Source organism: Opisthorchis viverrini, assembly GCF_000715545.1.
Source record: "Opisthorchis viverrini unplaced genomic scaffold opera_v5_43, whole genome shotgun sequence".
Lineage (NCBI taxonomy): Eukaryota > Metazoa > Platyhelminthes > Trematoda > Opisthorchiida > Opisthorchiidae > Opisthorchis > Opisthorchis viverrini.
In genome coordinates this window covers 1116605-1143514 of record NW_008751699.1, presented here as the reverse complement: position 1 = coordinate 1143514, position 26910 = coordinate 1116605, and the positions used below count along the sequence as shown (strand labels likewise).

The following is a 26910-nucleotide window of genomic DNA, read 5'->3' as shown; positions in this document are numbered from 1 at the left end:
ATGCTGTACTGAATGGTTTCTGGGAGAAGCTGTTACGTGACCTGTAACAGAAGCTCTGTCATCTATAAGTGGATAATACAGTTTCAGGCAATCAAATGTAGCTCTGTATCCAAGCGGTAGGAAGTGAAGAACTTTTGAGTTACTTACAGGACAGTAAGTGCAACCATACTTATAAACAATTCAGCTAAAACTGGACAAAATGGAGGGCCAACCGCTACTTCATCTCTTCGTCTGTACACGGATCACCTGGATGGGACTTGGGTGTTGAGTGCTGTGCATTCTCACTAAGCAAGTAGAATAATGTGGGACTGTTAGGCAAATTCATAAATATTGTCAGTCGTTTTAAACAAGCAACGCCGATAACTAGGGGTTTGACGACTAAGAAGCATGTCAGTTTGTTTCTCATTTGGAGACTACGTGTCCACGGTACGCGAAAATGTAACTTAGGTTGCATGTACTCAACTGCTTTCTGACTGACTCGACTGTTGTCTCGAGCCATTTTGCAGTCTTATGACACGAAGGATTGCTCACATCAAGAAAAGCGTAGCTCACTTTGTGAATCTTCTTCAGTCCATAGATGCGAGGACTTGTCGTAGTCGTCAGTTTGAGACATTATTATATCCTGGTTGTGATGTGACCCTTGTTTTTAACCGTTTAAGATAGTCTATCCTATCGGAGGAACGTTGACACCTTTTATATTTAGTCAGTCTTATTAAGAACCAAAACGACAAGCATTAGAGTAGCGTCCCAGAAGGGAGAACGTCACGCTTATTGTTGGTGTAGTTGAAGAGCCGTCTTCCGCTTGAAAGGACCAGGACGAACGGCCAGGGAACTAACACCAGAATTGGTAAGCAAAGGGAAAATATAATCAGACCAAAAAGAAATGGTGACGAATATCAGACTCGGTGATGATTGGACCACGATTCACATCGCAATCGCTGATGGTTGAGACAGTGCCAATTGCTGAGCATCCCACTGTAAATAGAATAGAGAGCGTAAAGCTCATGTGTCTATGGAGAGGGTGGCTTCATATAAACTGAGTCAACACGAGACAGTATGCGGCTGTCAGTCAAGAGGAATCATTAGCAGAAACGGTAGAAGGCCTAGTGAAAGCCAACTTCACGTCGTAGCACTAGTCACGCAGGCGAACGAGACTTGTGAGCAGTTTTCAAGAGGAATCCTCACAAGAAGTGAATGGGAAGAACCGGACAATCAACCTAATCGGGGTTTTTCTCCTGCCTATTGATCTTGAAACTTGTTGACCCTCTCTAGGAAAAAAACTACTTTTTAGCCGAAACTAACACCGATTTAGCTGTTAGTTAGAAGGTGCCATGTTGAAAGACCGGCCTTGTAACGTGGTCTAGCTTGATCTGTCAGAAGTTCAACGTTAGTTAGCAGTAAATCTACCAAGTCGTTTCCACACCCTTCCAAATCGATGACTTTGGAAAGTAAGAAACGATGATTTTTTAGTCGATTTCAGGTGCTTCCCAGTTAGCTGAACGCTTTCAGAAAGTTCATCCGGTCCGGCTAGGCGAATGTCACCCGTAGCTTTCAGGTTCCTTAGTGCTTTTAAATGTTTGAGCCTGACAGAGCTTCTATGAGAAAGTTGGCTTTGGCGGTACTGGGAACAAATGATGACCAGTCCGATCTTAAGTCCTTAGTTCATCTGGGGCGCCCAATGTTGTGGGCATTAACTATATGGTCTAAGTGAATAGCTTCCACCTCTGATTGGTGTGGGTTTTCTGAGAAACAAAACTTTTGAGCCTCTGGTTAGTGCATCACCACATAACTCCTCAAGAGCCGATTCGCCATTGCTCGCAAGACGTATGAGTTCTATATAAATGAACGCATAGTGTTTGAGAGATATATCATCTGACTCCATATGCGCAGGGTTTTCTACAGATCCACGAATATAATCTGTGATAAAATTAGCTTCGCTCTTCGTAATTGCAAGTCTGATCACAAAACTCAGCTACCCATTGAATTGCCTGGTTGTTGAACAATCTTTTCACTTTTAGCGAAACCGGAGTCAAGTGCGCCTCCTTTCTTGTGCGATTCCACCGGACTAGTTGAAGGAGGACAAGAGAATGACTATTCAGGCTTTCATGTGACCCCGGAAGAAGAATCTTCAGTCTTTATGTATAAGAAGCACGGGATGAACTAGGGAACAGTACAATGAATCTTCGTTAGTGAATGATCTTTTCAAAGTACAGAGCTGATGTCCACCCAAGAATTCGATTATCAGTCATCATTTCCTACGAGTACTTGCATGGTCTTTTCCAGATCACTAACTTCGATGACTTCTGTGCGACGCTGTTGTGTGATGACAATTGTAAAGGGTCAATTACACAGAATCTCTCCAAACGTCATCAACCATATCTAGGAAGCTATTTGTGTTACCCTGCATTACCAGAGTTGGAAATCAGTTTTCTGTACCAGAATCGTAACATATTCTCCCTCAAAAACACATAATCTGTGGATTTCTATACACGTCAGAGGCTTGATTTCTTTTTGAAATCTTCAGCGGTCTGAGTTTGCAAGGATTTCGATCAAGCCAATGCTTGCATTGCGGATTCGTTCATCTCTAAAATGCCTGAACCTGCTGTCCTCTGTGTCTATGTGACTCATGCTAACATCGTGTATACTCTAGTGGATTTAACGTTAGGAAAACTGATGAGCTTCTCGGTACTCTGATGCTTTTACCCTTCGCTGTTCTCGGGATAAAAACACACGTGCTCTTGAACTACGTTTGTTGAAGAACGTCAAAGTGGTTCATCACATGCCTCAATCGATCAATACAACCCGGGTTAAGATGCGCATTCTCGTTTTGTCGTCTTTTCGTAAACGAGAGACTCAGCTGGGTTCCAGGTGAGTCTCTCGAATTTGTTTGCAAATGAGTGTATTTCGCTATGATCTATCTTCCCTTGTGAACTGCTAGTAAGCCCGAAAGTTGTGCTTCTCGATCCCGTAGATGTGGTGCTGTCTGGGATCATCGACGCACATATTTTTGAAAAACAAGTGAGCCTAACTAAATGCACCGCTCATTTATTTGGCTTTAGGCCCTAAATGTCACACTCACACCTTTCGTGATACAACAGCGATGAAGTGTACGTGCACTTACAAGCCGAAAATGCAAACTCGCAAGCTGGTGCCCACTTTTTGATGTCGTACAGGCCGCAATAATGATGGTGTAGGGTTCTGCAAAGAAGCCCTTCAGACTGCGCTGCCAGAAATCGGTTCGAATCATGTTTAGACGTTCGGGTGCACACCAGTTGTTGTGCGATCAATGGGAATGCGGGTATACTCGGGTGGTCACTGGCTGTATACAGAACAGTAAGGCATCCCTGCGATGATTTGAGCATTTCTGACCCTCTTGTTCTGGTTGCATCAGGTAAACTTGTATTTTGCACGCTGATCAAACTAATACTCCCATCAGACAGCGGTGGTCTGCAGTAGGGTGTGTTTGATCGGTTGGTCATGCACATTTGCGACCAACTGAGAAATCAGTTTCTCAAATGGCCAACAAGAGGCAATTAGTAGGCCGCGTCATCACATCCATCTACTGCAAGCTTCCCTATATCTTACCGAGCTTCATTATTTCCAAGATGATTAATTTTCCTTAGAGCAAACATGCTGTGGCTCTAAGATATATCAACCTTGAGTCCGTTTTGCCATGTCCCCTGTCGACGGGCTTGTTGGTTCTATTCGAATAACTTATCGTCCGTAGAATGAAAATAACTCTTCTGGATTCCACTTCTCGCTCAAGTGGAGGTACGCAGCTGGGTTGCGAATGATGGCGATCCCTAGTTTTGAAGCTATCTTATTTCCTACCGCAGATAATAACTATGCATCAGTGAAACTTATCGAGTGTCAGGACAAAAACCGTCAAAACTCAGGGGAACAGCTTGTGGTTTTGACCCTACATAAATCGGTAATACAAATAGCGAGAACGAAACCCTGTGTACACAAAATGTGAAACCGTATTTCTCTTCAGCCTGATTGACAGTGACTTAGACCATCCCAAAAAGCAGACCGATTGGCTTGAAGCCCTGTTGTTGTCTAACTGGTGGTCTGTCACTCTACTGGGCTGCCTAATTGTGTAACAGCAGAATGCTTGCAGTCTCAGTTCGCACAACTACATTTTCAGTGGCCTGACTTAATAAAAAGCGAACGCGGGCTAATAAAAGCGCCCTTGGGAAGGCAGTGGCTTTTTTAGACCAGGAATTCGGTCTCATCGGATCATGTTCAGTGTTTCTTACCCGGTTCGAAGTGATGTTTATTACCCGGACTGAAGTTTTACCGATTAGTCACATGCGAAACGGAGTAATGTGCTAGTTACTCTAATGAGATCCTATTAGTTATTAGGACAGAGGTTTCGGGAGACGTCAGAACAGCAGTAGTAATATCCGAAAACAATCCACTGGCGGTCCAGACATAGAAATGCGAATATTCATGTAATAATGTAGGCTGTGACCTACTCCATAACGCCTTCTTAGTGCGCACAAAAATACCGACGTACGTAATAACTAAGGTTGAACTTTATCATGAAGAATAGACAAGAATATCAATAAGCATTGGTTCTTGCGGACAGATTAGTGCAAAAACATGAACTATGTTTTTCATCGGAGTCCCTTAAAATGATCTTTGCAGTTCAGAAGAGCTTGAGTACAAAGGTTTTCCGTTGACTAAATGGAGTAAGAAACCAGTTGATCGTATCTCTCAAGTATATCTGTCTGAAGCTCTGGGCTTACCTTTTTACGTTTTAACTGATGTTGATCAGTGTATTTTTAGCTCTGTATCATAGTCTATCAAAACGCAGTACCACAAGGGTTCCGGATTTTTGTACTGCACTACTCATGAGGTTGCTGAAAATTCATCGACAGTCCACGACCGGTTTTGCCCTTCTTGAGGCTATACAGGTAGGCGCAGTCCCCGAGTTTCCAGCAACCCTATGTTCTCCTTGAGACCAAACTGCACGAAATTAGCGAAGTAAACTCACTTGCAAACTAATTTTGTTTTGCGAGCCCCAAGAAGGGTAAAACCGGCCGTGGGCTGTCGACGGATTTTCAGCAATTTCATGAGTGGTGCATTACAAATGTACATGTGTCGTAATATCTCGGACATAGTGGCGACTAAAACATGAGGCAGCAGCACATTCACTTGCCTGAAAACATCACAAACGAGAGACCCAGATGAATCTCTCGCAAAACCAAATAAATTTGCAAGTGAGTGTATTTCACTGGTTCCGGATTTTGTTTGAGGCGTTCTTTTATCCTAGCAGATGACTCGGTGCTTGACATTCTACCACAGTTGATTATACATTAAACTCTCTATCGTAGCACTCCGGCTTCGCAGAGACTCAAGACTATGAAGTAACGATCACGCTGAGTAAGTACCGGTTTTCCAACTGATATGAATCCCGATTAGGTTCAGGAAGACATAACACATGCGGAGAAACTGAGAATTCTTCCATCTCCTAGCCTTAGTTCAGACAGGTATTTTCTGGTTTGAAAGTAAGGTACACTAAAAATTTGCTGCACACGGCTTGTGTACTGCTTGGCATACGTTCCGAAACCTTATTACATTACCTTTCTGTGGTTGATATCTCCCAGAAATATCAAATGAGAGTACCGCGAAAATCGATGGTTTGGGAATAGGAAACCGCATGTTCTTCACTTATCCCTTAATTCAGACAAGTAAAATTTCGACCAATCAAACAAGAAAGCGAATTCAGTACCTAGTTTACGGAAAATGATGAGTATTCTTCCTAAGGATCTCCAGTTCAATGAAACATATAATATCTATATGTATAAGTGTACTGATATAAGTAAATCACATATAAATTGTATACAAGTTTAGATGTTATCGTTGTCCTGTTAATATTAGCATAGAAAATTATTGATTAACGAGAGAGAGAGGGAGAGAAAGAGAGAGAGCAGGACATCACAGATCGCTTTCACACAAATATACAGGGTGAAGAACCGAAATTCGAGGATGTCGATTGCCAGTTAGTTGAACCTCGGAAAGGGGATGCACAGAAAGACCTAGACAAAAGAGCTGAACATGTATTGTAGAAAAATACTTAAAGAAGACGTGTCACCGTGAAAGACTAGGGAGCAGAATACTGTTTTTCCAGCCTGGTGTATTTCGCTAGTAGACCGAGCTAGCGGTGCGCACGATCAAACAATGTCCTTTAGAAAAGTTTGAAAAGCAGCTAATGTTCAAATTGTTGAATGTGTATCATCCGGTAATTCTGTTTTGAAGTTCATAATCCCTACTGTAGATACAATGGATGTGAATATTCAGTATTCCTGAAAGTTGGTGAAGGGCTGAAACTCAATAGTGGACCGTCTTGGATAGGATGATCCACTGATTCGACGAATAACCACGCCGTTTGATGGTTTCGATTGTTGGTAGTATGGTTGCGGTGCCCATACACTAGTACCACTGATGTGGTTGTCTGTACGTGTGTGACGTCCGGAGTTCACGAATAATCCATCCTTACTGGGTTTTGCTGCAACCTCTGGGGCCTTTTGTTCTGGCAGCCTTGGACTAGCCTTGTGATTCACACTGGTAGCCGGTGCATGCCATGAGTTGTGCTCATAAGCAACTTCGGATCTGTTGGGTGCGTAAAAACGTGAGTGATTGTTATCAAGCACACCACTCTTGTCGGTGCCATTGGTGGATGGCCTTGAGTTATTGATTCGTATCAATCTTGACTCCAAGGAGCGAACGTTCTGTAGGTTACTGGGATAATTCGGACGAATCACCTGGATTGTCTTCGACGGTGACGATGTACCTGACCGATCACCAGTTTTTGTGATAACCACTTGATTGGTGGTAACGCTATTCAGACTGTTCTGATTCATACTTGGCTGTGTTCGGTTCCTGTCAGCTGAAAAGCTTCCGAATGTTGGTGGTGTTTGCCTGTAAGGATGCTGAGTTTGCGGAGAGGAATTCGATCTCCGTCCTGTACCGTATAGTGAGGTAACAGGTGAATTTTGTACCTTTTCGTTATCTTTGTTTTCCGAAGGCTTGGCATCGTTGTGTGTCGGGCAAAAGTCCCCGGTCAATGGACCGGTTATTGAATCCCTATTTCCGACTCCGGAATAACGGTTGGTGGAACTGGACCCTTGTTGTGTGGCTTCCTCCTTATTTGTTGTGGATCCCATACCCCGAAACTCCGGTCGTGAATGGGTGCTAGTTAAGGATAGAGCACCAACCTTGATATGGTTGGTAAATGAGTTCTCTTTCTCAACAACAGGAAGAGGTATTTCTTGGTTTCGGTTAGTTGCAATCGTTCGATTGAATGGTGCAATATCTTTCTCGCTACCATGAGAAGGATAGATGAGCGTGACGCGTTTACTAAGAGACGGATGATTTGAAACGGGGACTTGAGGTTGTCGCGAACCACCATTGCTGGAATGGGAAAGATTATCCGATAGTTTTGTGGGTGAAATATCTACTGTGTTCACAGAGTAACTGCCGTTTGCTATACGTGCAGGCGATCCGTTTCTGTAAGTGCATTTCAGTGTCGAGGTCGGGTTGGGTTTATCTGGAAGAATATCGGCCTGACTCAGCCGTGTTCTCCAGAACAAGTTATCCAAACTAGCTTTGGTGATCTTACTTCGTCTCTGAGGGACAGTTGGTTCGTTTCTGTTTGATTCATATGTGAAGTTATCTCCATTGTAAAAATTCATAGGAGCCATACGAGAAACTTCCATGCTGTGAATTCTACCAGGTGGATGGGCTTCCGCTTGTGTCTTCTTGGAAAAGTTTCTCAGCCACATATGTTGAATGGCTTTATACGGTTTGATTCGTTCTGCTGGAGACCAGGTTAGACAGGAAAGCATCAAACTTAATAAGAGCTCATTGTCCTTCAACAGAACAGGGTCTTCTTCAGCCGTTTTTGCTATATCTACGATCGTGGTCAAGTTGGCCACACTACGAGAATCCTTTCGTTTGAATCGTTTATGTCTCGGCTGAAGGATGGCTGCTAAAAGTGGCATGCTTCCTGGCGTACCACGCACGTAGCTGGACCTTTTTGATAAACCTGGACGTAGTTCTGGTGAACCGCCATCCTCGGGATACACTATCGAACAGTAGCGTGGCAGGTAGTTCACGTCTGAACAAGTTCCCGTGTCAAACTCTTCAACAAAATTCATGACGTTCGACGATGAACGCTTCTCGCTCCGGTGTTCAATGAAAAACTTGTTCAACTGTGGACTTTTTATGAGTATTTCTTTCGGTGGCATTCCGAGTATCTCAATTATGCATGCAAGTTGATCCGCCTCATCTTCACCGGGAAATAATGGCAAACCTGTGAAGGTAAACGGCAGAAAGCGGAAAGTACTCACTATTGAATTTACACAGCCCCTTAACTGTAAAATAATACATCCTAGAGCCATCCCAAAGGACTATATCAATGATGAGCCCAGACATGGTGAAGTATGTTCGGTCCCAAATGTGATGGATATTTGGTTTTAGACTGACTATCATAGATGTCACAGTCATCCTTGCAAGAGAGCCTTGTCTATGAATGTTTTTTTAAGTTATACGATTGTGGTTTTCCAAGTGTTGTTATGGCTTTCAGAACAGTGATTGAGAAAGGCTGGGTAACTGTCAAACTGAGCAAACATTACATAATGTAAATGACAACGGATAAACCAGTAAGAAAAGACACTGAGGCTCATTTCATACAACTGATTGTGAGTGTCCTGTCTGACAGGTAAATGTCGCTTGAGTGGCGAGATCTGCTAGCAAACTACTGAACCGAATGAGCAAATAACTTATCCATTGCACCTTTTCCGCATATCATGGGGATCATGTGACCTCCTTCGGGGTTCTAGGCATGGATGTTAGACGGCGAAAGAATTTTCCATGGCGTACACTGCCTCAGAAGGTTTAGGTAGGCGGGACTGATCCTCTGTCATTAGAAAATTTGTATACTGCTCTATAAGCTTCATGACAAGTTGAATAATGTAAGACAAAGTCAGAGGAATTCTGGAGAGACACTGCACTGACCACTTCGTGGGTCATAGATCAAGATTAGGTTGACACATAACATGATATTATTTTTTGAAGGATTACGCAGTTGTGTATCCCCATACGAACATCATGAGTTCGAGATGACCCAGTGGTTAAGGCGCGAACCTACTGAGCGGGAGGCCCGTGGTTGGAACCCGGCATTTCGACCGCTCCTGTTCAAGCTTGAGCAATCTGGCTGACCCCCGTGCTTTCGTTGGGTAACATGGTAGCTAGGCACCAGGAGGATGTTACGGACAGTCTGGATAAGATAACTCTAGCTTGCTACACCACTATTCTAACGATCTCAACATTGATTAACGTTTTTCACCTTTAAGCCCGCTCTAATAGTTAAGTGACGTACATGCGCACTGTTCTAGGAGACTTTGAATGTACTGTGATGGTCTTGGTCTTCACCGGAATCTGTTGATTCTTTATTTAAATGAGTTCTCATCATCAAGCAATTTGTTCATGCAGTTGGTGTCTTCATTCCTGATTTGTTTTCGAGCAGCAGCGCTAAATCACCGTCATAGCCATTCCGTTCTAAACAATTCAGGTTTTACCATACGTGTGCAATTTTTACTTAACGGTAACTATCACCGTCAGTCTGCAAGGGTGGCTACTGGGTATTCTCTCAACCAAGCGCTAAATGTGAAAACTTGCCATATAAGAACGAGTTACACCGTGGTGTCTCTATCTCAGATACGCGACTGACACTTCCCAGACACGTGATGTTAATTGGAACCCACTATCTATTCTGAAGGTACTTTTTACTCTGCACTTATCTTCTGATCAGTTTGACAAGTGAGGTAGATCGTCGATACAAAGTGGTACTACTCAAAAAGCACCGTGACATCAGAAGAAGAAATGTATAAAAAGGTACGAAGTTGGATCTGACGGTATACTCATTTCATGTATAAGTGAAAGGAGCAAACCCTCCGCTGCCGAGTCGTCTATTAGGAAACATCAACTAAGCAGTTACATGCTACTGGGCCGGAATATAAACATATCATATGCGCAGTTTTAAGAACTAGACGTTCCCACGCGTCTCTTTGAACTTTTATGGATATTCATTGAGTATTGCACAATTGTGAACGAGTACCACAAAGCAGTTCCACAGGTTCCGTAAGAAACTTCATCTTGCATCAGACGCGAGGCGGAGCCTCGAGATGACTACAGCCCACTCACATGCCTCAGCGGTAATATAGGCCGTTACACAAGTACATATTTGGGTACCCCTGACGATTAGTGTTTTCCCTGATCTATTTCTGCGTTGGACTGACACACCTGAGGGACAACCAAGGTACACCCTCAGGGAAGACTGAGCCATATTTTCTTCCCTTTTTATAGTAAGACGTGAGGATGGGAGTAATTGAAGCTGTCTAATTGAAACCAAGTTTCTTGTCAACAATATATGCCATATATATGTCGGTAGCAGTGTTACAAGCGATAGATGGGTGTTTCCAGTTCTATTCTTCCTGATACTCCCATAAGCACGAGTTTCTATAGCTATTTTATACTGAAACGAAAACGTAACCTCGTGAGATGCTTTGCCGCTCTGAGAGTTTGAAAAATCCGATCACGTGATACACTGTGCGATGAACTGACAAAGACAAGGGATATAATTCAAAAAGTGACTTCCCACGGAGATTCATTGGTAAAGACATTACAAAACTGTTCTAAAAACCTACATCAACAAAGAACTGTCACCATCTTAGTTTGTACTTCAAAGAACATTCGAATTTTTAAGTATTAGTAAGGAGACAACGAGCAATACTTTCAATGCTGAGCAGTTTTTTTGCCCTTGGGAAGCCACCTCATCGTCCGTTCGAATAAAAAGAATGATGATGCGTTAATTTAGGTGCTCCTGTAATGCGTTTTATGTTGGTCACATGGTAGATGCTATAATAGTCTTCAATGGTGACACTCCACTCTTCCAAAGCTGTTTGCAAGCACACATTCGAACTAGCTTAGTAAGCGTACCAAGGCTGACTAGAACTATCTAGCTGAATTGTTCCAGTAGTCAGGGTAGAACCAGCCAGTCGCCCTGGGACTTGACAACTTGAGTAGGGAAAAGCTGGGGTTTTGTCTCCCGAGAGTTTCTACGTGTCTATCTCTTTTGTCCATATGAGAGCAGTTCTCAGTGGAAGGGGATCCTTTATTACCGAAACAGCAAGAATTCGGATGGTCTACGGCTGACCAGCATAGGTAAAGGTCACTTACGCACAGGAGAACCGATGGCATTATTAGAACAGACCGGTCCACCGTTAATGATGTGCAACCTGCGGAAACACCCTATTAGGTTGCAGTTTGAAACCTTCACTGACGGATAATTTCATTGGTTAGATACCTCCCTCCTCGGACCGAAAACGGCTTTGTCGTGACTTCTATTGAAGCGACTCGGACGGACTTATTGTTTTTAGTAATTCAGCTTTGGGAAAAGCAATGTGTGGAAACATGAAACGACGGCAGTGGTGTGCGCCGATATGTGCTTTATAACTCGAGCCATTCTTGACGCACGTTCAAGTTGTGGTTTAGAGAAACTGTGTAGAAAATCCTCAGAGTCAGATTAGAGGTGAAGATTTGGCGGACAGAATGGAACAGAAATATGAACATTAGGTGCAAGGGAATTCGGAAACTGCGCCCATCCGTTATGCCCCAAGAAGGGTGAAACCGGTCACAGGTTGCCAAGTAGTTTTGAAAATACAGTTTTCTTTTTGTGAAGGCTACTGATATGCAATTGGGCGGCTACTGAATACGGAGAGACAGTCTGGTATCAGCTACCACTGTCTAAAAGGTTAGGATTTCTGTGGATGACTAACTGCAGTTGGTACAAAGTAAAGTTGTAGACCGATCCCGGATAGTTCAGCCCTACGAACGCTTCTATCAGATGCGCGGATAGCAATGGGGCAGACTCGGTTCGAGCACGTTTAATGTTTCTGCTAGAACTATCTCCCTGCCAGTTTTCACGGCTGTTCAGGTTCAATTTTTTTTTAAATTATAACTTTCACAACGAATCACGCTTGTTCGTTTACTGAACAGATGATGCTATATTTCAGTGCACCATAAATTTGTATTAAACATTACTGTGTGCTGGCTGTTATTACGATAGGTCATATGGGGTAGCGGAAGTGAGGAAACCAGACTGTACAGCGTGGGTGTAAGAAATTGCCGGACAAATTCTAACATCTTGTTCATAGCTTCCACAACCTGCTTGGAAATCAGCAGCCAATTGAAACTTCGGTAGGCATGTGCGACGTGTTGAGTGACCAGCAGTGTACCTAACCACTGGTTCTCCTCAATGCGGCTAATTTCTTCCAAAACCGTGCAATTCATGTTGGGTGACAGTACGGCCGAAGACTTCTCTAGCTGATTTTCTGTGTATCCGAAGCGTGAACTGACTGTAGAGTTGTCGAAATTGCGATGCTATACACGATTTCTGCGCGTGCTACATAACATAATTTCGTAGTTGTAGTAGGTCACTGTTTGGATGTGTTCAAGCAAACTGTTTTGATGGATGAGAAACGCCAAATCATGAGCATTTAATTTAACCGAACTGATTTTACCTCATTCACTTTGGTATCAAGTGATTCGAATCTTCAGGCGACAGTGCGGACTGAAGATCATGGCTGATACGACATATGCGGTGGTGGATATCAGATAAACGCTGGGCGGTTAAATGGATCCTCTGTTTGAGGAATGACTGGGCCGCTGAGGAATTAATTCGGGCAGAAGCGGGAAACGCATATGGTGATTAACAACCAGAGATTTGAGAATTATGTTCTGCTTCATGTATCTAATTTCGAAAACGCAGTGGTCCTCCCAGTTGGCCTCCAATTTCGCCAGGCATACATATTCACTTGACAGTTTATGGGACATATTCAATTGGGAAATGTTTGGAACCGATTGAGTAATCGTCAGTTCAGAGAAGTTTGGTAAACAACCGGTGGATTAATTGCTGGGTCCATTCAGTGGTTGTCGACCGGATCACCGAGCTTGGTATTTGGTTTGCAAACTTCTGGTTACCAATCAAGGGACATCATCACTGACCGGTGACAGAACGTTTGTAAGCCAATTCCAAATCTTGGCGAAGAAGTTAACAACCACGTGGTCAACATACCTGAGCTACAAATATTTCGAAATACTGAAAGACCAACCATACTTATCACCTTAAGTTCACACAAAATGTATGGAATGGAATAATTTTAGTGATTGTTAGCAAGTCAACAAATATCGACAACGTTTTGATGAATACATCTCAATTTTCTGTCCGAAACGGCCACCAAATCAGTTGCAGAGCCTTGAAAGTTCGCACCTTTTTGAATTCGCTGTGCTAACGTCGAGTCTTCAGGTTCGCTAGTCCAGCATCGGGAGAAGTAACCAAATCTGGTTCATGAAGATATGAGTCATCACTCTGCAGGTGTCATTCAAGTACCCAACCCTCGTATACCTATCGATGACAGCAAACGGTTGTTTGAGTTTTCTAATATGCACAATACGTACGTGGTATTGCTTATGTATTGCTTGTGCAATTAGTTCATAAGATGAGATGTGATTGGAATCCAAACTGGAGCTACTCCAACATGTGAGGGCAACCACAAGAAATCTTCAATTCTCAACCAAAGGAAAACGGGAAAGTGTGCTAGGTAAAAGTGGCCTCAGCATTCGCAGTTCATATTTTCAAATGAATTTCCTGTCAGTTGGATTCAGTGGTGGAATGAGACAATCAGTGTTGATCAGTTGGGCTTCCATTTCGACGAATCAGACCCTTGAAACTATTACAACGTTACCGGTGCAGGGGAACTCGGTCCAGTCAGGAAGTGCTCGTCTGTTGTGGTTTTTCATTTTGGGAAACAAATGAACAGGCGGCAATAAATGTTTAATTGGACATCCAATGAGGACACTTACAAACAACACATCGCTGTCATCAGTAGGTACGGGGTACCAGGTACGAGACATGGGATACGAGGTACACCGCTACGAACTAGCTTCGGTTACGTTTCGTAATGATGTTGAACCGACGAAACTGGTGACCGGATTTCAGTATGGCGCTAACACAGTGTACTCATAAGAACACAAACTTCCAAGGCTACAAAACTTATTTGTAACTGTCGTAGGGAAAAAATGGAAATGCATTCGTCAAAATGTCAATCAAATGTCCCCAACAAAATGTTTTGTTGGAATGGTCCGATGGATTTCTCGCATCCAATCTCCACCTTCTTGTGTGCTTATGCTAATTTAGTGGAGTTATATCTTTATAACTCTCAGTTTGTTTAAAACTGTATAATAACCTTTCCATACTGACTGAAAGTTGCTTTGTGCAATACGCTGCACGTGCAATTGTGCTGGTAGACGTGCTTGGTCTTATAAATTTTTGTGCGGTATATATGCCAGCAGGTGAATGCAATCAACAACTGTCGTTCCTCTCCCATCATCTTCATTAGTTTCAGTCACTCCAACCACGCAGCCTCACATCTAAGTGACGTGCGACCTGGTAGAGCGTGTTTTGGTTCCACAACTTCTGCAATCATGTATCTCTTGGCCGATCGTACTCTGTGTTCACAGTCCTTTCAGTTGAACAACCATTTTTCCGTGCTCCGTTCGTCACGCTCCCCGTTCTGACTGACAGGTCAGTCGATGGGTACAACCAGGACAGTTACTGAGCCGGGCTGCCAGGCAGAGAGAGCAAATTGGACATACTCCAACAAGATAATTCAGCTACATCCAGCGTAAGCAGGGTAGCAGCTGGCGTTGGTGTCAAGTGGCAGTCAACGATATGGACTACCGGTGAGCCTCACAAGGGCGGAAAATTCATATTCATCCCTGTTCCGTTTCTGTTTGGACCTGCCAGAGACGTTGCACCGAGATGGGAAGAGAACATTTCAGAAGCGGGTGGTATAAATGCAGGTGTAAAAAGTCCTGAAACTACCTACAACCACCCACAACTGGTATTTTGGTGACTCCCCCTGAGCCGCTAGCATGAGTGATGCTATATCGATCTGTGAAACCCACTCCTCTTGGATTTTCAATCTTGTACTGAGTGATTTAGAGGCTCCACTGCAGTCTGCATGTTTTGCGATCAATAAAATGGCTGACTGTTTGTTCCTGTTCTCTGTGGATATTTGTTTGCCGGGCGTCCGTGGTGCGATCCCAACGGAATTCAGTCCAAATTCTTATCACTATGATTTCAAATAAAAGCTTGAAATGTTGTTTCAAGCAGTTGTTGGCTTTCCAAGATTCGTGGATGTTGAAACGCCAATCTTTCTGATATGGTTATCTGCTGACAACAGTTCACAACATTAGGCAAATAAATCAGCACCCGTCGCTTAACTATCCAGTGGTGCTCGTGGACGGTAGACGAAACATGCGAGCCTAATGTGGATCGAGAAAAATCGCCTTATCCGCATACTCGAACGACCGGCGTGACTCACAATGCAAAGAACATGATTCACAGGTACTTTGGATTACCACAATAAACGGATACATCTCGTGCTTGAATGGAGTCGCGTGGTATGCGATTCAACCCCAAGTACTCATTTCTACTTCAGAGTTGATCATATGAGTAGGCCTGTTGACATTTGAATGGTGGATGTGAGTAAACTGGTTAAAATGGTAGTCTGACGTGTGGTTCCATGAGAGGAATGTAATCGACTATTGAGTATTGATCATCGCCACAGGGCTAATTTACTGGCTCGTTCGATAACACAGCAGAATATCATTGTTCATCCGAATATCCGACCTCAGCACCAAGATGAACCAAAGCAGTAACATGTGGGGTTTAGCACACTAGGGTGGTACATTAAGACTTAAATCCCACAACCTCCCACGATCTCCCATAACTACTTGAATGGGAACCAGAAGAGTCGCGGTCAGAGTCTCTATTGACTATGATCACTAGATAAACATTCAGCAAACTTTTTTCTTTGATGGGAAGGGTGGTTTAGTTGAGCTGATCTGGATAGCGGTTACAAACCACACTATCAACAGCATTGAGGTTGCTGCAAATCTCCAATACTCAGCAACCTCTGTGTGCCCCTAAATTGCCGTTGACTAATTCGATAGAAATTCGACGGCACGTATTAGAGTTATTGCTCTTGGGATTACTGATGATGGACATTCGTTTAGCTAGAAATATCACAAGGGAAATATCACTGAGGAGAATGTCAGTAGGCCCAGCATATTTTCAAACAATATGGTCTTTCCTGACGCGGGTATTTAGCTCCCACTTCAAATAAAATTGCACGAGCTATTTACTTGTCCGACGCAACCTAAAAGAATCTTGAATAGCTGTCAGAATCAAAACGCGATCATTTCATCCAACCAGTGAGTATCAAAACAACCATGTCAGCTAAGAGGTCGGATGACAAAATGGTTGAAATATATTTGTAATGTGCTACTCATAAGGTTGCTGAAAATCCGTCGACAGTCCAAAACCGGTTTAGCTCTTTTTGGGGCTCATCGGGTAGGCACACTCCCCGGGTTTCCGTCAACCTTATGTTCCACTTGAAACCGAATTGCACAAAATTAGCGAATATACACACATTTGCAAACTAATTTGGTTTTTCAAGAGATCCACCTGAACCTCTCGTTTGTGATGTTTCCAGGCTGATGTTTCCTGGTTGAAATATACACTAAGGTGGAAACGCAAATCACATGGCTCTGAGAAAAAGGCTACTCATGTCACCAAAATTTCACTCAGGAATCACGCACCTGGATTGGCACTAAAATGCACCTAGTTTCTTCATCTAAGCTGGGACGCGACAAACACTCGCGCTTATGGCTGTGGATTTACTCACCGTGACTGGAAAGGAGTTAATCCGTCTAGAAAGTGAATTTTTTCGCCAGAAATTAAATAAGAATCGGTAAAATATTATATGAAGGAAACACCGGAAAACGGAAGAAAAAGATGACGATACATTAGGATAGTTGCGGTAATATGTCTTTTACCAAGTGAGTTTTTGCTAGTATATTCCTGTGATCCTCCATAAGACACTATGATACACATTTGTGGACCGGTACCTGGCCATCCTTCATCAGTTCCGTTTTGGGATGGTTGGGGTTGCAAAATCAATGTGATAGTCTACCCGCTACACTCTGAATCGAGCTAAAATCTGGTCTTTGAATATGCTAGTCCCCGCTACGTGGTGCCCCCTACCTGATGAGTCACAGGAAGAGCGAAAATGGTCGTGGTCTGTCGAATTTTCAACAACCTTATGAGTAGAGTATTACGTCCATAGCTGCGTTCCATCTTCAAAACATCTCGTCCTCCTGTGGCAACACAATCCCACTTCCAGTGTCCGAATGTCTGTCGCATACATTATTGTGAATTTTCTCGTTCACTCTCATTTTAGAATGCACCCAAACTATCAGAGATTAGATGATACACGCGGAAAACGTGCAAATCGAATAATTATTAGACTGAGAGTGTAAGCGGTTTAAGTACGTTCCCCTAGGATTAAAATGCACGTAAACTTGAATCGGAAACAGACTAATATTATCGAGGATCAAAAGAAATCTAGTACACATGCATCTACAGTAAATAGGTATTGTACGCATCTCAGCTTTATAAAGGAAGCCGGGTTCAATCCGCGAAAGCTAGTGTGAAGTGTCCTAACCTGTGGCAAGAGAGTGGTTAGTAGGCATTCACTGTGTACATCCGGGAATCGGATCATTCATTGTGACCCCTTTTGGCCACAAGAACGCAAAAAGGACAATGTAATTGAACGAGACATTGGCAAAGACTTGCGGTATGCAGCTCCAATTCGGAATCTAGATCTCAAAATGATTCAGAAGACATGGGGTATACATACGTAATACAAAAAGCTTCAAACATCTATGCCACCATAACAGAGTTGATAGCTGGTCTAAGAAGGAACCACAAAAGAAGCACACGGAAAATCGTTTAGATGCAATAAATGTATAACGAAATGCTGTGTGGAGTTTTCAGGATGAAACTACAAGAATAGCTTGCTAAAAACGTACTCGATGGAACTTATTGTGGAATACTTTCAAAATATTGTCGCGTTCATTTTTCCCTCTAAATGTCTTTGCGCCGGTCCCCACATGTAATAACCTTGTTAATTCTGGATTGTTGTAATGATGTGTCTGTCTCTTTCCGACCGAAATACTTGATTTCATTCATAAAAAGTTAAATTATGGCTCATCGCCAGTATTTTACATTTTTGGAAGTCTGGAAGAGGAAGAACCAGTGCAACACCTAACTAGCCACCCTCATTCCTTTCTCTGAACCCCCAGTATTTTACATTTTTGGAAGTCTGGAAGTCTGCCAGTGCAACACCTAACTAGCCACCTTCATTCCTTTCTCTGAACCCCTCAGCTGAACAATGATAACTGTTTTTTTTTGTTGGTCAACAGACCCTGAAAGCAAGTGTGCAGTAAAGTTTGGACACAAAAAGAGTATGAGCGTGAAGATCCCACGAGGTAACACGCTGAATTTAGTTCAAATGAGGACATTCCACACGTTCTTTTGGTCGAACACTTAGACCAATTATTGTGTCGAACCAACAAGTTTCTCACACTTCTATCACATTGTACCATCCGATTTCTCATGCGAGTTCTTAATTATAAGGCAAGACTATGTACTGTGAAATACCTCGTAAGTCTAAACTCATCATGTAGCATTTGTGGATGAAATGTGATTTGAGCAACAAATTGAGCCGTACCTGATTTAGCGACTTCTGGAAATCTTTTCCTGGAAGTAACATCACTCAACCACAAGGAACGGAGAAGAACCGTACAGCTATTACGACTAGGTCGTGGGGCATATCACGAACCTCAGGAGAGATTAGAATCCCCAGGTTGGTGACTGAATCCTAAATCACTAGTAATGTCGTTGACCGATTCTGAGACATGATTGCGCCATTATCCTTCGAATACACAGTTCACCACAGTTCATCCGGTACTGACTGACAGTGACTACTACGCAGGAGGGGGATATATATAACTCGTGGACTGTTTCCTCTTTCTGAACACCCTATCTTTGGTTGTTAGGCAGCGGAGCGATTTAAAACTTTCAAATGAAATTCATTTCTCATGTGACATCACCTTACACCCAACCCTAAATAGGAAATTTTGGGTCCTCTCACCACCCACGAGCGCTAGGTAAGTCGATATTATTAGACGCAATCAGTAAAGTTTTTAGCCAGTATTGGCTACCTAAGAAACTGAGGCAGCTGAAACAGTTTCTCTGAATTCCAAGTATTCAGGTTTCTTCCCCAAATACTATACCTTCTGTTTTCGTCAACTCTTCTCATGCAAGTGTTGGAAGCCTTGAATCAGGTTCAGGCGGCTGTCGACGTTTTCCGTAACCTCAAGAAGTATTATCGATACGGAAACGCAACAGCAGAAAAGAGGTTTGAGCGCGAAATCATCCAGCCAATTCTTTTATCAGTACTGAGTCCGTTTGAAGGACTGTCCCTACGAAAGTTGAAAAAATAAAGTAAGTCGTTCAGCTGTAGAACCTTTCCGGCGCCTAGCTGGCATACCCGAAGGAAGCACGAGGGCTGGGGTAGTGTCAGGTTGCCCAAGCCGAGACAGGGGAAGTCGAGAGGCAGAGGTCGGGTTCGGACCACGGACCTTCCGGTCAGTAAATTCGCGCTCTGACAACTTGAACCATCCCGCTACCAAATTTTGGGTTAGAATCAAAGTCGTCCGTTCTGCGGTATGCTTCTCAATGGATTGGATAAAATGTTCTTTTCACGAACGTTTTCGCTAAGGGAGGTAACGATTGTGTTGCTTTCTTAATGGAGTATTTTAGTTTTCAGTTTTTAGTTCGCTAACCTCGAGCGAAAAGTGTTGCTGTTCGAATACAAAATTTTTGAAAAGAATCATATTCCAGTCAATGACGCATTGATCTCAGTTTTGTCACCTTGTCTGGTAGGAGGGCGACCTAATCCTGACGGACACTGTCTTGGGTTACCTATTTTAGTTCCATCGGTGTCGCCAATTACCGGCTGGCCATCGGCGTACCATTAAGGGGAACGCGATTACTTTAGTTTTCCTACAAACAGGTTGTAGTTCCCCGCCAGACTGTGACTGTGTTGTCTGAAACAGGAAAATTTCAATTTCAAATGCAAAATAGTTCACCAACGCACAATACAAACTGGTGAAAAAGGTGGGTATGAATTTGTAAACCACTCTATGAAGTTATGATCACCGATGCGAGCGGAGAGTAGGTGCCTTCAAGAAGTCAGCTTTGTATCGAGTGGAATCTCATCAAACGTGAGACTTTCTCTCTTCAACTAAAGACTATGATATGAGAGTAGCAAGTGCTATTTATAGAGGAAACCCGACTTGGAAAATCAGTTACGCTTATATCAGATATAGTTGATAATTGGTACTGGTGAAGGGTGAATGGTAAACATCAATGATCTGTGATGAATGATGACCAATGATGAATGGTAAACACTTGATGTGTCCAGTAACCCAGTTCCCAGTACGAACCATGCAAAATTGTTTAGTGGCTTTTCCGGATAGATTTTCCACATCCGTCATCCACTGAAGGAGAATTGTCTTTAATTTTGCTCAAAAAATTACTGTACCTAGTCCAATTTAGTTTATGGTTGACACTACCTTAATGGGCAAGTAAGTATTTCGGGCCACCTGGGCACAGTTTAGAGTTTACGTATGAAATGACTGAATAAAGTTTAGAAGGGGCCTGGCCTAACTAAGCGGTCCGAGTGGTGAATGGACTTTGTAAATGGTATTAGTTCGAGGGAAATACTCCACTATCCTAGAAAATACATGAGGCAGCCTTTGTGAAACAGATTCAGTTGAAAATATCACAGCTCAGCTTTGCGTGCCGTTGAAACTAGTATTGTTCGGATCTGTGACAAGAACAAAAGACATTTCCGTTTAGTATGATACCCTAGGTATCAGCATAATCCATCTTTTGGGATCGACATGGAATTAATACTAAACTGGTGAGCAAGTGACTGTATTTCTCTAATTTCCTACAATTTGGGATCAAGTGGAGCATAAGGTTGACGGCGACTGCGCTTACTTGGTGAAACAGAATGTTGAAGAGTTTTCATTCGAGTTTTCAAGTACTTATCAGGTAATCTCAACTCACAAAGTTCTGTCACATCTTCCAAGCAATAACAGAAATTGACTGAAGAGCAAAGTTGCATCAGCACATGCTGACTGCTTTCTGGAGGTAACTTTCTATCGGGATTCCCAAAAAGGGATAGCAAAAAAAGTTCCAAACGGTTTGCGAGCGACTACGGTTGTATCAGAGATGAGATTTCGGAGGAGTAAATATATACTAATGTGCGGTTTGTATGCACATATCGGTAGGCTACACGGAGGAAGTTTCCAGAAGGTGAGTTTATTTTACAATGAGTGAGAAGTTTCGTTCGTCCGTTATCGTTTCCGGTCACCATCTTGAGCCGTCATAATATCGGTGTGAGATCACAGGTAGGTATAAAATGAAGTGTCATTCTCATCAGACATCTTGTATTATCTGTGCCGCATGGATTTGAACATACAAATAGATTTTGTATTGTGAAACATTAAAGATGACGGGAAACTGTTGTGACGAGGCAACATAGACTAACAAAGCCAATAACAAGACGACTGATTCGGATGTAATAAAGACAAGTGTTACCTTTACCCAAATAAAACTCAGAAAACACCTTGGTCTGCTGTAACCTTGTGATGAACGTGCTTTTTACTTTGTCTGCTTTTAAAGCTCAGATCCTTGAGAGTTTGAACAACCCAGTTGCAAGGCTAGCGGTTAGGTGCTAGATTATCCATGGTCGAGTGAGTAATACACGGACGGTGAGGCGTCAGAGCAAGCAAGGACCCTTCATACTTGAGGTAAGTTACAACTCCTAGTGTTTTCTTCCAGATAACAATTTCTGGCTGCATCGGGGTTGAAAACAAAGCATTATTGAGGTTCTATTATGAAAGATCATCCAGGTGGAAAAGACTGATCGACCAAACACATGTCGCCATACCGAGATCGAACCTAGACTTTCAAAAATATTATACCGGTCCCCGAGTAACGTTATTCACTGCAGAGAGGATTGGAAATTTCAAGCCAGTTTATTTGGACAAAACTCTTGTCTAAGGCGGGGTTTGAAACTGCATAACAGGTCTCATATGTTGCTCACTGTGGGACGCTCTGTCGACATTTGAGTCTGATCGATAGCAAAAACTCTAAGACAACTTGCAAACAAATTTGGTTTTAATAGGATACTCAAATCGATCCCAGCTGAATGTTTCATCTATGGCCATCTTGAGCAGAATGCTGCCTTATATTCCAGTTGACACGATATTATAGATATCTCAATATATTTAACTGAGTTTTCAACATCCTTATGAGTAGTTAAGCATGGTACTTAACGCCATCCGTTTCCTCACAATAGGAAAGAAACAAAGGCTAGTCTCGCAATCAGCTACGACTTTTAACCAATACAATCGGCACTTGATGTGTAGAAGTGTTGGATGATTGTGGGTGAATAGTATTCCTTGGTCAACATGTTCAGGCATCTATTCGGATCAGTCATTGCACTAGCCAAAGTCCTTGAATAAAGCATTGTAGAAGAGTCTGAATGGGCCAACAGCTGATTCAGCAAAGAATCAAAAGAAAACCCAGTAAACAAGTAATATTCATTCTTTTGTGCCATCAGCAAGTGTTTTCAGTTACTTGTCCTATCAATCCACGAAGTCAGATGGCTGCAGAGTGGGTAGAGCGTCAGCTAACTCCGTCATTTTTCAAGCATTAGGATAATTGTGACAAGCATCTTCAAGCATTTGGTTATATATACATATATATATATATATATATATATATATATGCCCCTAGAATAGCCAAATAATGCAGTGAGCAGACACCCACACTCTGGAAAGTTATACTAATGATGGTGTGTGTACTGGCGAAAACCCTAACGAGTCTATTTAGCGGCAGATAAAATATACAAGGATTTTGCAGTAGAATGTGCCTACTGTGACCAAATCTTTAGACTGATCGCAGGCCGGCCAGATGGTCTGCTATCTTGGTAAGATCAAAATATTCGCCGTTATTCTCGATACTAATCAACGATTGTCACTTATCTGAACAATGTTTGATGAATACACCAGAGGATAAACAGTGCAGGAAGATGGAATTGCTCAGTCAATGATCACCGTTAAATGGCTGATGCGGGAAAAAATCTCCTTTCTACTGATCGTTCGACTGTACTTTCTGGACTTCACCAAGCTTATGAATTCTAGATTCGAATAAATAACCCACTCGAAATGCCCAGGCATGAAAGATTCATCAAAAGGAAAACAAATAACTATATCGAAATCAAACTCCAGATGAAGTGTGTGAATTCTGCAAGGATAACTCCAGAGTAGTGAACAGAGCATACGACCACCCGAAGTTTGTAGATCTCTAATTGCTTGAAATTGTTCAAACTGGATGAAAGAATACATCCAATGAGAATTTCCAGAAGTTATACCTAGTAGTTCTAGCGTTGTCCGTGTGTCTCATGTTTGCTTTCAATCAACTTCCTATCAATTATTTTCTATTAGGGTCCTTCTTCCAATACCAAGGTCTCATCCAGTTCGATCCGGAAGCTTAGCAATCGGACCACCGCGGGAGATATTGATGTGCCATTCGTTTGATTGAATCCCAAGAAACGATTCAAAAAGTCAGCCCCGTTATTCTGTTTTTCGGGAAGAGAACATTATACATTCCTGTAGTCTATCAAATCCTACACCTTGAATCAAAGACCCGATCATTGTGAGCAGACTTTAACAATGACACAAGGTGTTCGGTCATCACTGTCCAACAACTAACCACCAAGTCTGTTGGCGACGAAAACCAGTAATAAACTGGGTCGACAAGTGCCCAGAAGAAGAGTGACCACAGATTATGCTGATCATCCTGTCCATCCACATTTAGGAGCCCCCTACTACCAGTAAGCAATTTCACTTAAAGACGCCCGTTGAACAGAAATATAAAGAAATAGTTTTGCATGATCTATCAGTACCCGATGAATGGAAATTCCATCTGAGACGTCGTTGCTTGAGGAGCCAGTCAACACGTGTGAGCACGTGATGTGGGTCCCGTTATTGAGGGATGAGTGGCGCTATATCCTATCTATGTACGAGATGATGACACTGCTGATCAGCCGCTCGTGGCCGAATGGTTAAGTGTTCAAACTAATACCCAGGAAGTCGTGGGTTCGCGACTCTCCGGAGTTTCACGAGATGCGCACTAATGGTGATTCCCAATAAGGATGAAACAGCTGTACAGTGCTCTTCGGCTTTTCAGCCTAGATTGGCTTTGCTTACAGGATGAAACCCCTACAAAAATTCCCAGATCTTCTCACACTACCAACGATCTATCAATGCATATGAGGTTTGGTTGTCAGCTTAAACTTTGACAGACAAAGTTTGATTGTAGAGTCAGTGTTTTTGCGTCGAAGGTGTTCCCAGTTGAAACAAAACGAACTTCAACGTTGGCGTGGCATCTAAAAAAGTTGCAACTTGATTTTTCGTCCATACCTAGATCAAGCCATATCGCTTGTTGACCGATTATGTGGGTCAGCTGGGCTCTGACCACCATCATGCTACGAAAAGTCTCTGACAGCATTGTTTACACTTCTTGGGTCACCAGTACTACTGAAGTTAATTTTCTTCCAGCAAGTCGGCTCCTCACAATTTCGTGAGCGTGGTGGTCTCGATCATCCCACCGTTTATTTGGTCCGTGGTTCGTTTCGATTCTCATTACTTGTTTTCAAATCTGTGAAAGACGTTCTATTTTCTCCCAGGTATACTTGTCCCTGAAAAAGTTACAGTGACTTCTTGTCATGTTTTGATATCAAGTAAGGTTGTTTTCCTCTGCAAAAAACAAACCTCAGAAGCGACCTTCAAATGGACCTTTTAAAGTTTATTTTAATGGTGCATCCTCTATAGACATTATCAGTACTTTGAGTTTTCCTTATAGGGGTCAGTCTGCGTTTCAGTTGCATACAACGCCACCAGCCTCCGTAACCTTGTCCATCCTATTATACGGTCAACCTTTGAAAACTCCATTCTGTAGCAGGCTGTGTACTGTCCGGTTTGTCATGCCTCCCCCCCCCGCATGACAGCATATCTCAGTAGACTGGCATTCAGCAGTTTGAAAATTTCGACCGTCTTTGATCCGGTGTTCCACCAATGAGGCAGACACGACACCCACACTGTGGAAAGTCATACTAATGATGGTGTGTGTACTGGCGAAAACCCTAACGAGACTATTTAGCGGCAGATAAAATATACAACGCATTTGCAGTAGAATGTGCCTACTGTGACCAAATCTTTAGACTGATCGCAGGCCGGCCAGATGGTCTGCTATCTTGGTAAGATCAAAATATTCGCCGTTATTCTCGATACTAATCAACGATTGTCACTTATCTGAACAATGTTTGATGAATACACCAGAGGATAAACAGTGCAGGAAGATGGAATTGCTCAGTCAATGATCACCGTTAAATGGCTGATGCGGGAAAAAATCTCCTTTCTACTGATCGTTCGACTGTACTTTCTGGACTTCACCAAGCTTATGAATTCTAGATTCGAATAAATAACCCACTCGAAATGCCCAGGCATGAAAGATTCATCAAAAGGAAAACAAATAACTATATCGAAATCAAACTCCAGATGAAGTGTGTGAATTCTGCAAGGATAACTCCAGAGTAGTGAACAGAGCATACGACCACCCGAAGTTTGTAGATCTCTAATTGCTTGAAATTGTTCAAACTGGATGAAAGAATACATCCAATGAGAATTTCCAGAAGTTATACCTAGTAGTTCTAGCGTTGTCCGTGTGTCTCATGTTTGCTTTCAATCAACTTCCTATCAATTATTTTCTATTAGGGTCCTTCTTCCAATACCAAGGTCTCATCCAGTTCGATCCGGAAGCTTAGCAATCGGACCACCGCGGGAGATATTGATGTGCCATTCGTTTGATTGAATCCCAAGAAACGATTCAAAAAGTCAGCCCCGTTATTCTGTTTTTCGGGAAGAGAACATTATACATTCCTGTAGTCTATCAAATCCTACACCTTGAATCAAAGACCCGATCATTGTGAGCAGACTTTAACAATGACACAAGGTGTTCGGTCATCACTGTCCAACAACTAACCACCAAGTCTGTTGGCGACGAAAACCAGTAATAAACTGGGTCGACAAGTGCCCAGAAGAAGAGTGACCACAGATTATGCTGATCATCCTGTCCATCCACATTTAGGAGCCCCCTACTACCAGTAAGCAATTTCACTTAAAGACGCCCGTTGAACAGAAATATAAAGAAATAGTTTTGCATGATCTATCAGTACCCGATGAATGGAAATTCCATCTGAGACGTCGTTGCTTGAGGAGCCAGTCAACACGTGTGAGCACGTGATGTGGGTCCCGTTATTGAGGGATGAGTGGCGCTATATCCTATCTATGTACGAGATGATGACACTGCTGATCAGCCGCTCGTGGCCGAATGGTTAAGTGTTCAAACTAATACCCAGGAAGTCGTGGGTTCGCGACTCTCCGGAGTTTCACGAGATGCGCACTAATGGTGATTCCCAATAAGGATGAAACAGCTGTACAGTGCTCTTCGGCTTTTCAGCCTAGATTGGCTTTGCTTACAGGATGAAACCCCTACAAAAATTCCCAGATCTTCTCACACTACCAACGATCTATCAATGCATATGAGGTTTGGTTGTCAGCTTAAACTTTGACAGACAAAGTTTGATTGTAGAGTCAGTGTTTTTGCGTCGAAGGTGTTCCCAGTTGAAACAAAACGAACTTCAACGTTGGCGTGGCATCTAAAAAAGTTGCAACTTGATTTTTCGTCCATACCTAGATCAAGCCATATCGCTTGTTGACCGATTATGTGGG

At 42.7% G+C, this 26910-nt stretch overlaps 1 protein-coding gene across 1 annotated transcript in view; it reads right to left on the bottom strand.

The window, feature by feature from the left end:
* Positions 1-5868: 5868 nt before the first annotated feature.
* T265_03155 (hypothetical protein) overlaps positions 5869-26910 on the bottom strand; it is a gene marked incomplete at both ends in the record, with an annotated part of 79874 nt that continues 58832 nt past the window's right edge. Inside the window, one exon of the mRNA XM_009167568.1 lies at positions 5869-8320. Within this exon, the coding sequence (XP_009165832.1) occupies positions 6303-8320 (2018 nt within the window). The remainder of the gene's footprint in view (positions 8321-26910) is intronic.